At 43.5% G+C, this 13,658-nt stretch overlaps 1 protein-coding gene across 12 annotated transcripts in view; it reads left to right on the top strand.

Annotated features, from left to right (window-relative positions):
• ankhd1 (ankyrin repeat and KH domain containing 1) overlaps nt 1-13,658 on the top strand; it is a 33,307-nt gene that overhangs the window by 14,129 nt on the left and 5,520 nt on the right. For 2 of the 12 annotated variants that reach the window (XM_044127288.1, XM_044127282.1), the window contains exons 3-32: nt 347-503; nt 634-781; nt 859-1,006; nt 1,081-1,314; nt 1,421-1,515; nt 2,244-2,399; nt 2,686-2,767; nt 3,544-3,735; nt 3,866-3,975; nt 4,127-4,214; nt 4,331-4,458; nt 4,554-4,697; nt 4,806-4,908; nt 5,506-5,768; nt 5,857-6,144; nt 7,147-7,600; nt 7,700-7,839; nt 7,940-8,051; nt 8,135-8,280; nt 8,394-8,536; nt 8,752-8,965; nt 9,087-9,262; nt 9,410-9,572; nt 9,655-9,750; nt 11,100-11,216; nt 11,315-11,483; nt 11,589-11,788; nt 12,334-12,695; nt 12,834-12,986; nt 13,137-13,286. In XM_044127288.1, coding sequence (XP_043983223.1) covers nt 347-503; nt 634-781; nt 859-1,006; nt 1,081-1,314; nt 1,421-1,515; nt 2,244-2,399; nt 2,686-2,767; nt 3,544-3,735; nt 3,866-3,975; nt 4,127-4,214; nt 4,331-4,458; nt 4,554-4,697; nt 4,806-4,908; nt 5,506-5,768; nt 5,857-6,144; nt 7,147-7,600; nt 7,700-7,839; nt 7,940-8,051; nt 8,135-8,280; nt 8,394-8,536; nt 8,752-8,965; nt 9,087-9,262; nt 9,410-9,572; nt 9,655-9,750; nt 11,100-11,216; nt 11,315-11,483; nt 11,589-11,788; nt 12,334-12,695; nt 12,834-12,986; nt 13,137-13,286 — 5,131 coding nt within the window. Of the gene's footprint in view, nt 1-346; nt 504-618; nt 782-858; nt 1,007-1,080; nt 1,315-1,420; nt 1,516-2,237; nt 2,400-2,685; nt 2,768-3,543; nt 3,736-3,865; nt 3,976-4,126; nt 4,215-4,330; nt 4,459-4,553; nt 4,698-4,805; nt 4,909-5,505; nt 5,769-5,856; nt 6,145-7,146; nt 7,601-7,699; nt 7,840-7,939; nt 8,052-8,134; nt 8,281-8,393; nt 8,537-8,751; nt 8,966-9,086; nt 9,263-9,409; nt 9,573-9,654; nt 9,751-11,099; nt 11,217-11,314; nt 11,484-11,588; nt 11,789-12,333; nt 12,696-12,833; nt 12,987-13,136; nt 13,287-13,658 lie in introns of all 12 variants that reach the window. The other 10 variants (XM_044127280.1, XM_044127279.1, XM_044127278.1 and 7 more) reach the window with 8 other exon arrangements.

The following is a 13,658-nucleotide window of genomic DNA, read 5'->3' as shown; positions in this document are numbered from 1 at the left end:
ACAAAAAAAGAAAAACTACCCACCTTCTTCTTTGGCACATTTTTAAGCTCATTACACAATTGTCTGTAAATGAACATTGTTTATGCTTTAGATTGTGGGGGGAAAAAAAAGAGTTTTCATAAATGATGCTGCATTGAAAGTAGGGACTGGATATGTCGAGCCAAATTAACACATGCTTGTGTGTGTTTTCTGTGTGGGTTTCTCTCCATCTCGTTTGTGTATGCTGCTACTAACCCTGGATTGGATTGGCTGGACTGGACTTGCTTCTTCATCTGGTCTGGTGTGGTTCTGCTCCCCCTGTGGTTTGCATTGCCCTATGCACCTCTGCCTTCTTGGTGTTCGGCAGGCATCGGTAAACTGTCCACTGCCGATGGTAAAGCTTTTGCAGACCCCGAGGTGCTACGGCGACTAACATCGTCCGTGAGCTGTGCGCTGGATGAGGCAGCCGCCGCCCTGACCCGAATGAGGGCTGAAAACACACTCAACGCCGGCCAGGCCGACAAGTATGTATCTCTCCCATTTTTTTCACGGACCGTACATTTCAATAGTAGGTTGTTTTTGTTTGTTTATTTGAGGCGTATGTGTGTCCACCTGTCACCGTGGCAGTAATTGTAGCAGTCTGGTTATTTTCAGCCGTAGTTTAGCAGAAGCGTGTTCAGATGGGGACGTCAACGCTGTGCGCAAGTTGTTGGACGAGGGACGAAGCGTCAACGAGCACACGGAAGAGGGGGAGAGCCTCCTGTGCCTCGCCTGCTCAGCTGGCTACTACGAACTCGCGCAGGTAGGAAACGGGTTTTGTGTCTCCGACAGCCTTCAGTCAGTGTTTCTTTACCTCATGATTTCATGTTTTGTCAACAGGTCTTATTGGCAATGCACGCCAACGTAGAGGACCGGGGCATCAAGGGAGACATAACACCATTAATGGCTGCCGCCAGTGGAGGTTATGTGGACATCGTCAAACTGCTTTTGGTCCATGGGGCAGATGTGAACGCTCAGTCCTCCACAGGTAAAACTGTCTAATCCACAAAAAAGCTTTAGTTCTCATTTTTCTTGAGGATTCACGCTGTTTTTGGCTTCCAGGCAACACAGCTTTGACGTACGCGTGCGCCGGTGGCTTCGTGGATGTGGTGAAGGTGCTGCTGAAAGAGGGTGCAAACATCGAGGACCACAACGAGAATGGACACACACCTCTCATGGAGGCAGCCAGCGCGGGCCACGTGGAGGTGGCCAGGATACTCCTGGAGTATGGCGCCGGCATTAACACACACTCCAATGAGTTCAAGGAGAGCGCTCTCACACTCGCCTGCTACAAAGGTCTGGACCTAAATATGTCTCTGTATTGTTAATGAGTCTCCAGTTAGTCACTATTTGTAAAAGTTTGTTACCTAATGCTTTAAATTTGACTTGTTTTAAAATTCAGGTCATCTGGATATGGTTCGCTTTCTTTTGGAGGCTGGAGCAGACCAGGAGCATAAAACAGACGAGATGCACACGGCGCTCATGGAGGCTTGCATGGTGAGCATCTGACCCAAACCTCAGTTTAAACCAGACACTTCAGGTTCCAGACCTATTGGATTGATTCTAAAAAAGTTACAAAAATATGCTCTCATCTAATATTTTGGAATCTTGTGACTTACTATGGTGAAAAGGGTTAGTAAAACATAGGTTGTTTACTACTTTGTCGTTGGTTTTATTCAGTGATTCTGCTTTTCTTAAAAAGCTACTAATGAATCTAATTCCAGAATTTAAAATGTCTCAAGCTTCAGATAATGCATCACTTCTACCACAACTACCTCCTAATGTGTATGCAGGTTTTGAAATATAAAGCTCAGTGTATAATGAATGTACACTTTATATTTAGCTAAAGCAGGAAATATGTAGTCGACCAACTCAAATTATGGATAGTTTTTTTAGTCATAGGTCTTTAATTTAAATGTAAATGGTCTTAAAAGGTCATTATTTTGACTTGATAAAACTTTTTTTTTCTTTCTACTGGAATTGGACACCATAATAAAATCAAATGTTATATGAAGTATTGACAGCGTCTCCAATGTTTTTGTAGCCGCAAGAACACAAATAATAAAACTAAACAGAAACTTTATTTTAGGTTATCTAACCCTGTTTCAAATATCCACAGTGACATTCTCGCCATGGAAATTGGCCAAATTCAGCCTAACCGGAAAATGCTAGCACATATTTATTCAGGTGCTTATCTCTACATCCTCTGTGTCTCGCTGTCCCAGGACGGCCATGTGGAGGTGGCGCGGCTGCTGTTGGACAGCGGTGCGCAGGTCAACATGCCAGCTGACTCCTTCGAGTCACCGCTCACCCTCGCGGCCTGTGGAGGACACGTGGAGCTCGCAGCGCTGCTCATAGAACGAGGCGCCAATCTGGAGGAGGTACATAAAGACACACATTATGAGGAAATTCTAAAACAAAAAAGTTGTGCATTTCAGTTCTTTGATTACAGAACATGCGTTTTCCAGGTGCTAACATCAACTCCTAATATCAGTGAACTAGTGTTGAACAAAAAAATTATCTAAAAATAATGCGAGTGAGAATATCTGAAATTGATGGAAGAATTGCATCTTATTTTGGAGTGTGGAGTATTTCATCTTACCAGTACTGCTGGTTTCAAAATCAGGATAATCATAATGTCCATCCTCATCCTCGGCTTGTCTCCAGGTTAATGATGAGGGCTACACTCCCCTGATGGAGGCAGCAAGAGAAGGCCATGAGGAGATGGTAGCACTGCTGCTGGCTCAAGGTAGGACACTTCCTCTAACATCTGTTTAATGGAGCTTTGACGCCCAGGCCCCACTTTGTGTCATTATAGAGGTATTGCACTTTGAAACAGAAAATCAGATCAATGACAAATTCTAAAGAAAGGGGGCTGTTTTGTTATGTGCTTATGCGTAGTTTGTGCATTTTCCATATAGTTGTGTGTTTTTCCATGTGGGTGGGTAATTGTTCTTTTATGTGGGTTTGTTTTTATTGATCTATGCAGCACTTTGAGCTGCTTTCAATATGAACGGTGCTTCATAAATAAAATTGATTGATATTAGGGATTGTTTTAGTGATCGATTATTCTGACTATTAATTGGACTAAAAGGTGGCACATTTGTCAGACTTTTAGTTTAACCACTTATGCCTTTTTTTAATATAATGTTAGATTGAATTCCCCTTTTAAATAAGAAAAGAAACATTTTATGACCTAAAACAAACACGTCAAAATAGCATTCCTTTGGTAAATCTGAACCGAGTGAAGCTTAAACTATGGTGCTTGAGGAGTTTTGGGTAAAAAAAAACGTGAATATATTTTTGTATAATTTTGGCTTAATTATTATACAAAAATGGTTATTAAATGACATTTGGCATCCGAAAAAAAGACACCAAATGTCCTTTTTTGAGTCTATATACTCCAGCTAATGATTAATTGATTACTAAATTAGTTGATCATTTCAATAATCCATTAATCCGATTTATCGTTAAAGACCTAGCTCATATTTTCTCTTTTAACAACCATTTCCATGCGTTTTCCAGGTGCTAACATCAATGCCCAGACAGAGGAGACCCAGGAGACGGCGCTGACTCTAGCCTGCTGTGGAGGCTTTCTGGAAGTAGCCGACTTCCTTATCAAAGCAGGAGCCGACATCGAGCTGGGCTGCTCCACTCCTCTAATGGAGGCTGCACAGGAGGGCCATCTGGAGCTGGTGAAATACCTACTGGCTGCCGGTGAGCAATAAAAAGCCAGAGCAATAACGTTCTCTGAGAAGAACATGCGACATGAACGTATATCTTGCTTTTAGAATCCAACACTTCCACCTTTTTAATTACAAATATGTATTCTTTGTCGGCCATTAAGGAGCGAACGTTCACGCCACCACAGCAACAGGAGACACGGCATTGACGTATGCGTGTGAGAATGGACACACTGATGTGGCAGATGTGTTGCTTCAGGCTGGAGCCAATTTGGTACGCTCACAATACTCCTACTCAGTCTTAATGATGTTATTTAGGGATTCTGGGATTTTAAAACTACAAATGCAGTTGAAAAGAGTAAACCTCTGCCATAATGACTTTATAAAAGCATCCTGAAACCTGAAATAATTCCTCTGATCTTTAGGAACACGAGTCTGAAGGGGGGCGGACACCTCTGATGAAGGCAGCAAGGGCAGGACATCTGTGCACAGTGCAGTTTCTTATCAGCAAAGGTGTGTTTTTAATCTGCTGGTCAGATTTACTGTTTCTTAAATGTTTTAGCACAAGATGTCCTTGGCCTCCCAATAAATTCTGTGTTTTTTGGGGGGGTGTTTTCTCTCCTGTTCAGGTGCTAATGTGAACAGAGCTACTGCCAACAACGATCACACCGTGGTGTCCCTGGCCTGTGCTGGGGGGCATCTGGCTGTGGTGGAGTTGCTGCTGGCACACGGAGCCGATCCCACACACAGGCTCAAAGTGAGGCTCCTGTTCCTAACGTGTAGTTTATTGAGGCTCGCTCTGCTCCTCGGATTGCATTGCAATGAAAACCTCATAATGTTGTTTGCCTCTAGGATGGCTCCACCATGTTGATAGAAGCTGCTAAAGGTGGCCACACTAACGTAGTGTCCTACCTGTTGGACTACCCCAACAACATTCTGTCTGTCCCACCCACGGATCTCTCCCAACTCACGCCCCCATCACAAGATGCTTCTCAGGTATATACAGCTTTATATCTTACGAAGTTTTGCATAAAAAAAGTTTTGCTATTTTCCAGACACAGTCGTGTTCCCCTAGCTAAATGTGACATAATTTTGTTTTATCAGGTTCCTCGTGTCCCATTCCAAGCTCTCGCTATGGTCGTGCCCCCTCAAGAACCCGACAGAGCCCCATCAAGCATTGCTACGCCCCCACCCATCTCGAGCAAAGGTAAATGATGCCTTAAGAGGTTTATGCCTTCTCTAATTCATTTTGATCCAACCCACCTCAGAGAGGAAAGGATTTCTCTTAGAAGAGCATAAAATTTAAAGAGCCTGAAATGAAAATCTGAGCTATAAAAAATAAGTCCCTGAAATACGCAAAGACGCTTTACCAAAAAATGTGTCACTAAATAAAACACTACCTTGAATATAATGTTGTTTTTATCGTGCTGACGTTTGAGTATTAGTTATTCATTAGTAATAATATTTATTTAAGTGGAACTGCTTTCCATGAGCCAGCCATAAACACCTGGGTGTTTCAATAACTGACCGCAAACAGTCAGTTATTGACGTGTCCCAATCCATTAATGAATATTTACAGTGCTTTTTTTAAAGCTCAGAATGTATCGTACTAAACACCATACAATAAAAAAAAACTAAGAAATGTTACATTTTCAAACCAATCTGGGATATTTGAAAAGTAGAGTCCTGAAAAGTTTAAAAAGTGTTGGCTGAAAATCCTGGGTTTTGTTAAGCTATGCTTGTTTACTTTTACCCTTCTTTGTAATTTTAATCTTGATCTCTCTTGTTGCGTTTTTAAAATCAGCGGTGTCCAAACAGAGACAAGCAGCCCTTCAGCCTGGTGTCCCCAGTGCAGTTGGTCGTGGTCCTGAAGCAGAACCTTTGCCGCCTTTCCACTTGTGTCCGCCATTGGAATGCATAGTGGAGGAAACAGAGGGAAAGCTGAACGAACTGGGCCAGAGGATAAGTGCCATCGAGAAAGCTCAGCTCCAGTCGCTGGAGCTCATTCAGGGCGAGCCGCTCACCAAAGACAAGATTGAGGAGCTGAAGAAAAGCAGAGAAGAACAGGTATAGTCTCGACTAAAACTGTCATTATCTTAAGTACAACTGTCAAAAGAAAACCTGTCCATTATAGATGTGGCTGTTTTGTACTCAGGTGCAGAAGAAGAAGAAAATCTTGAAGGAGCTTCAGAAGGTGGAGCGCCAGCTGCAGCTAAAAACACAGCAACAGTTCACCAAAGAGTACATGGAGGCAAAGGGCTTAAAAGAAGATCAGGAGGCAGGACAGAATCAGGGTCCGGGCCCAGGGCCTGGGGGTATAGGTACTGCTCCGGGGCCCCTTCCTACTCGAACAGGTGGTCAGCTACCAATTGGCTCAGACACCGACGAGGAGGCCAACAAAGAGGGGGAACAGGAGCAGCCGCCCGGGGACGAGGGGGAAGAGGTAAAATTCTAATTCACTTTGCCACAACCTAAAAACCGGACAAATCAGTGTGTCACCTTTTATGCATATGAACTTTTAACTGATTCCAGTTTCTCTTCAAAAGCTGTAACAAACGAGTTGGTATAAAACACATTGAAAATACATTATTCTTGCCTTCATGCCTTGGGACTGTTATTAATTATTTGCATTGGGAGCAAAGGTCATGTGCAAGTGAGCAGTTGATGTAAACAAAGCCAAAATTAGACGAGTTGACATTTTAAAATGGACCAAGCCCTTTTACATCATCGATTATCATGGATAGCATCACAAAATAGCAGTTTCTGTGTCTGTATTTAACACACCTCCAATCTATACATGTCCCAAGAACTCGGGCTAAAGGCTCATAAGGATAGAACAGGTCATACACACGTTTATTTGTATAGCACATTTTAGCAACAAAACAGTTAAAAGGGCTTTACACCATGAAACTATAATACAAGAACCACTTATGAAACTGGCTACATAGATGTGGCTGTTCCCATCCAGTCACTGCCAGACTTCCCAGGAAGCACGAGCCCAGAGGGTGCTGGTGAGGCAGCATTTTTGCAGTTTTCTGGAAGTTCATTCCAGATTTGTGGTGTGTGAAAACCTTAATGCTGCTTCTCCAGGTTTAGTTCTGGTTCTGATGCAGAGTAAACCAGAACGAGGAGACCTGAGTGGTCTGGGATGCCTGTTTCTCACAAACCCAAATGAACTGCAGACATTTCTGTGCGTTTACAAAATGCGTATCTCTTAAGTAACTTCTTACAACTATGCGTTTCCTCTGATTTCACTTTAAACGTCCCTCTACTTCTACAAAAGCTAATTCTGATCCATTCACCCATAGCAGGCGTTTGTAGTATTGAATTTATTGCGTCTGCTGATTGGATTCCACCCTCTGACCGATTTGTCTTTGAGTCTCTTCTCTTAATGCCACTTTAAATTATTCTAAGGAAACTCAAGGTACTTTCTCTGTGCTTTCAGGATGAGGAGGACGATGATGACGAGGAGGGCTCGGAAGACGACGCCGATGGAGAAGAGGACGACTACCCTAAACTCCCTCAGGTTGGCACAATCCTGTATAGGGATGGACCTCAGCTGCCACAGCAGCCGCCTCTTCCTCCCTCGCCCCAGACCCAACCCCAGCCACCCCCTCCGCCCCTCCAGGCTGCCTTTGTCCCCATCCAGCCGCTGCCAGACTACAACCCCGCCGACTACCCAGGAAGCACGAGCCCAGAGCTGCAGAGGGTGCTGGTGGGGCAACAGATGTTGGGCCAGCAGATGTTGGGCCAGCAGATGCTGGGGCAGCAACCTCAAAGTCAGGGTCAACAGCTGGCCGGTTTGGGGCCGGGAATGATACCTCAACCAGCCCCAGATGGGCTCATGGTGGCTACACCTGCACAGACGCTCACAGACACACTGGATGACATCATGGCAGGTGAGGATATTTGCTCACGGCAGATGAACTGAAATTTTACAGTTGCCGACTGGACCAAACCCGAGTATACAGATGTTTTGCCCCCTTTCTGTATTGCAGCTGTGAACAGCCGCGTGCCCATGCTAACCACTACAACATCACCCACGCCCCTGACCCAGCCGCCCACGCAGACGAACCCAAACATCGCCTCTCCCCCGTCCGTCTTGCCCCTCTACCCTTCGGTTGACATTGACGCACACGTAAGCCTCAAAGCCGTGGTTTTCAAAGGGAACATTAACATGTACGTGCGTGCAATGCAATGTAATTTATCTTATTGAAACATTTGCTGCGTCCTCACAGACGGAGAGCAACCATGATACAGCGCTGACGCTGGCGTGTGCAGGAGGACATGAGGAGCTCGTGTCAGTCCTGATCGCACGGCAAGCCAACATTGAGCACCGAGATAAAAAAGGTACGGAGAAACAAAGGGGCGAGGGGGAATCTCTGCTGAGGAGATAAATTGGAAAATAAATGCATTCATTCTGTGCTCCGCAGGTTTTACTCCTTTGATTCTGGCTGCCACTGCTGGCCATGTCGGAGTGGTCGAGGTACTCCTGGACAAAGGTGGAGACATTGAGGCTCAGTCAGAGAGAACCAAAGACACACCCCTCTCCTTGGCATGTTCAGGGGGCCGACAGGAGGTAAAACTGCCTTCAAAATCTGCTCACAGCATATTGATGTCATAGTTCATATTGTTTTTCTTCCTCCAGCTATAATACATAACTGACTCGTTTAAATTATTTTTATTCGACAGGTTGTGGAGTTGCTGCTGCTGCGGGGAGCCAACAAGGAACACCGCAACGTTTCCGACTACACACCTCTTAGCTTGGCTGCTTCAGGGGGTTACGTCAACATCATCAAGATTCTCCTCAACGCTGGCGCTGAGATCAACTCCAGGTGAGTGGAAAAACAAAATGGAGTATGCATTTCTGAAGTTTATTCCCATCTTGTTAAAAGATTTTACCAATACCTACTTTTCACTTTTTATCCACTGTGATATTTCCATGTGTCCATGTTTAAATACTGATCATTCTTAAACTGTCTACCACAACTATACACTGATGTTTTCATAGAAAAAGTTCCTTTCTGTAAATATTTTTCTTTTTCCACAGGACTGGCAGTAAGCTGGGGATCTCTCCTTTGATGCTGGCAGCGATGAACGGCCACGTTCCGGCAGTGAAGCTCTTGTTGGATATGGGCTCGGACATCAACGCTCAGATCGAGACCAACAGGAACACCGCTCTGACCTTGGCCTGCTTCCAGGGACGAGCAGAGGTCGTCAGTCTGCTCCTAGATCGCAAGGCCAACGTAGAGCACCGCGCTAAGGTACAGGACATTAGTGTCATTTAATCATTTTTTTGTTGGGCGTCCATCTTTCTAAATGAATGAAATTATTGTCTCGGCTCTACTTCTGTTTGCATCCGTTGACCATCCTTTGTTCACACAGACTGGTCTCACTCCATTGATGGAGGCAGCCTCTGGGGGTTATGCCGAGGTGGGCCGGGTTCTGCTGGATAAAGGTGCTGATGTCAACGCTCCTCCCGTTCCTTCCTCCCGAGACACCGCCCTCACCATCGCTGCCGACAAGGGCCACTACAAATTCTGTGAGCTGCTCATTAACAGGTAAGACTTCCTCACATCAATGTGCTTTTTAAAAGTATCTGTATTTTTTTTTTCTCTGAGACAGTGCTGCAGCTTTTTATTTTTAGATTAATATTATTATTATTGTTCTGACTCCTCATGGCAACACTTACTGCTCTCTGTTTGTAGGGGGGCTCATATTGATGTACGAAACAAGAAAGGGAACACTCCCCTTTGGCTGGCAGCGAACGGTGGTCACTTTGATGTGGTTCAGCTCCTTGTGCATGCAAGTGCTGATGTAGATGCTGCTGACAACCGTAAAATCACCCCACTCATGGCTGCTTTTCGCAAGGTGTGTGCTTTATTCTACATTCAGTGGCACCCTGCATCACTTTAACAAACCCTCCAGTAACATTCTTTCCTGTAATTTGTAGGGTCATGTGAAGGTGGTGCAATATCTTGTGAAGGAAGTCAACCAGTTTCCATCAGACATCGAGTGCATGAGATACATTGCCACCATCGCCGACAAGGTAGCTATGGAATTTCTTAAAAACCAGAGGAAACTTTTTCTAAGAACCAAATACAGATTGTCTTTGCACCCTTAAAAAGTGTTCATTTCTTCTATCTAAAGTGAAGGTCTTAAAATATCTTAAAGCCATTACAATAATTTAATCATTGGTCTTAGATTTTGTTGTGACAGGACTGTTTAATCTTGTAGTTTTATTTTTTTGTGGGACTTCTCTGTTAGGCAAAAGTTTGAGTCATTGCAGATTTGATGTGGTTGAGGTTACTGCTAACTAGCTGCGACTATAGCCTCGCTATGTAGGTTGGAGACAAACGAGGACAAAGATTAAAGGACTGGTAATCGGTCTCACACATATATAATATTCTGCTCAATTTATTTTTTTTACCTTTCTGATGTGATACAGGTCTTAAATTTCTTTCATAATTGTTTTTAAAAAGTGTTAAATTTGAAACCGGCGTAATCCTTAAAATCAGACCACCATGGTAGACAATTACAGTACAAAAATAACGCTTGGAGGGATATCATATTTTTGGTGTGTAGTATAAATTATCTGTGGGATTTTTGTGATGGCGAAACATTTCTCTCTCATTCACTTGTGGCAGCTAATCATGTTTTATGTTGGAAAGTAAGGAGGTAATGCTTGCTGCGTGGGATTTACGGCCCTTTGAGACACATGGAGGCAGGGTGTATTTATTACAATTTTTGTATGAACAATACAGACATTCTTTGATTTGGAGTGTTGTGGTTTTATTTTTGTTTTATGATGGAATAACTGGAAAATAATTACAAGTTGTAGCTGAAAGGTGAATTTTTCTTTTCTTTTCTTTTTTTTTTTGAGCCTCAAAGAACTGATCATATCTCAAACCGATTACAGGTAGACATTAAAGCAAAGTGGGGACTGATTTTACTCAGCGTTTGAATAAAATACAGTGTGAAACAGTCAGAGATTAATGTCATTTTGGTCAGATTTCACTTTTTAATCACATTCTGAACCTTGCTGTCGCAACTGGTAGTCCATCCTTTTTGTATCACCATCTAAAAATTGCATTTAAAAACCCCCAAAAAATATTCCTGCTATTAAAACTAGATCTCAGTAGATTAATGTACGATGATGCCTTTATTTCTATTCAGTTTTATTACATTTCCAAAGTGGTGAATAAGGGCTGCTATTGGATTGACCCTCTGGTGTATTTACATAAACAGCCGTGGTTTTGGTCCCCAGAGTGGAAACAGAGCTAGGAGAACATGAAAGCTTTAGGAATTCAGGTTCTAGTGGGAAAACATTTTAGAGTTTATCTTCATGCTGGATGAGATGAGTGGAAAAGAGTTGTTTACCAGAGTTTTCTCTTGCAGGAGCTGTTGAAGAAGTGTCACCAGTGCATGGAGACCATTGTCAAAGCAAAAGACCAGCAGGCAGCAGAGGCCAACAAGAACGCTAGCATCCTCCTAAAGGAGTTGGACTTGGAGAAGGTAATCTTATCGTCACCGTCTCGTCATTTCTGAGCATATAGAAGGCCACCAAAGAACAGCAGGAAGCAGGTTTTAAGTAAGTCTGTTGTGTCTAACAGTCTCGGGAGGAGAGCAAGAAGCAGGCGCTGGCTGCCAAGAGGGAGAAGAGGAAGGAGAAGCGCAAGAAGAAGAAGGAGGAGCAAAAGAGGAAGCAGGAGGAAGAGGAAGGGCAGAAAACCAAGGAGGAGTCCTCTGAGATGCAGGAGCAGAAAGAGGATTCAGCCGAAGGTAAACTTTGTTCCTTCACTAGAAGAGACTTTCTAGATCGGGTTGGTGTTGATCACTAGGTTGATATTTATTTTCTGTCTGAACTCGATTCCTTTTGTCTCTCAGAAAAAGAGGTTCCCATTGAGCCTCCGAGTGCGACCACCACCACCACCATCGGTATATCTGCCACCTCCACCACTTTCACTACAGCGTTCGGTAAGAAGCGAGCAAGCGTGGCCACTACCCCAAACACCAATCGGAAGAACAAAAAGAACAAGACCAAGGATTCAGCACCTAATGAACCAATCATATTGCAAGATCCACAGGTGAGCACTTCTCTGGTTTTTCATATTGAAACTTCAGTTTAAAATATTGAAATATTAAATTGATATTTTAATTTCTGAAAAAATGTAATCGTCAAAAAAAGTATTTTAGTAAATAGGTTGAAACTTAAAAACTATAGATGCAATGTAGCAATATTTAGCTATATATAGATCTTGTTTCTCTATCTTTCTTTTTGATTGTGGATCACAAACCTGTGACCACAATGAAAAAGCAAAAACAGTTTTTTGCAGGATGTGTAACAGCAATGTTAAGCTAATAAACTATCGCATTACTCTAGTAGACAATCGGTAACACCCTCTAAGCCACAAAAGGTTGTTGCTAACACAGCTGGTTGTTAAAATTGCTGCCTATGAGTATATTAATGGGAAGTTCAGTGGAAGGTCATGCAGCCACAGCCATACAGTTACCTGAACCACAAAACAACGGTGATTAAAATTTTAACGTTTTATCTCCCACTCTTATTACGGTGACATATTTGCCTATGGACTTCTGCATAAAATCAAACGCCTGTTGATTTGTTTTAAAGGTTGCACTCGCACAGCACAAGGCTGACAAGAACAAGATCCACGGTGAGCCGCGGGGCGGGGGCGGGGGAGTGACTGGTGGCAACAGCGATTCAGACCCCCTGGACAGCACCGACTGCGCCAGTGAGAGCAGCAGCAGTGGGGGGAAGAGTCAGGAGCTCAACTACCTCCCTGACCTCACCTCATCCGCGTCCTCCTCCTCCTCTTCTTCCTCCTCTTCTTCCTCCTCCTCAGCCCTCTCCTCAGGAGTAACCCAATCCCAGGCTTTCATGCCCGGCCCAGAGAAGAGACACTGTCCTCAGCCACCAACAGATCCCAAAGTGGACAATAAGGTCACAGTCTCTATCTCAAAGCCAACGCAAAAGTGAGCCCAACTCAAGTTCAACCTCTCAGTCTCACAGACTATCAATCATTTTACGTCTGCCACTGATACCAGGGCAAGTCTTCTTTGTATTTCTTCGCTGTCGATGGAAATTAAATGTGAGCATTGTTTTTGTCACAGAGCTCCAGATACAAGCGGCGACTCCTCCAACTCCCTGCCTTCCCCGTTCAAGACCATGGCTCTTCCGGTGACCTCCCCCAACAGTAAACTCAACCTCACGAGTCCGAAGAGAGGCCAAAAACGAGAAGAAGGCTGGAAAGAGGTGGTCAGAAGGTCAGTTTTCTCAGGTTGCGTTTTGTTTTTTTGTCTAAAGCTCTGTTGTATTTCAACTGCAGCTGTATGTATTCAACATGTATACACTTTCTTACGAGATGCATCCGTAAAGGAAGATTCACATCTGATTGGAAGTAACTTCTTTTCTAGATCAAAGAAGCTCTCTGTACCAGCCTCAGTTGTGTCCCGGATCATGGGTCGGGGAGGCTGCAACATCACAGCCATCCAGGATGTGACTGGAGCTCATATAGATGTGGACAAACAGAAGGACAAAAACGGAGAGAGAATGATCACAATCAGGTAAAAAAAAAAAAAAAAAAAACACCCTGTGGACTTCACTTCAACTGTGACACAAACAAAGTCAATCGATCTGCTAGGTTTACGTCCAACTTGAACTAAAGGATCAAAATGTTTAATTAAGTGATTTGTTTGGTATTCAGGGCTGCACACTGTTGAGATAATGGAAACAAAAAACTACAAATGTGGTCAATTAAAAGGTTTCCCTGGGATTGTACCAGTTCGTCCAGGATGATTTTTTTTTTGTGTGATTAAAAATTTGTAAAATTACTGATTTTGCAGCGACATTTTCAAAAAAAAAGTAAGGTCATAGTGGTCTAAAGTGTGTGTAAAATTTACACATTGGAACTTGTTGTGATGGAAATGCGTTTTGTT

Source organism: Gambusia affinis, linkage group LG09 (assembly GCF_019740435.1).
Source record: "Gambusia affinis linkage group LG09, SWU_Gaff_1.0, whole genome shotgun sequence".
Lineage (NCBI taxonomy): Eukaryota > Metazoa > Chordata > Actinopteri > Cyprinodontiformes > Poeciliidae > Gambusia > Gambusia affinis.
The sequence above is the reverse complement of the archived record's forward strand: the minus strand, read 5'-3'. Positions and strand labels throughout refer to the sequence as shown.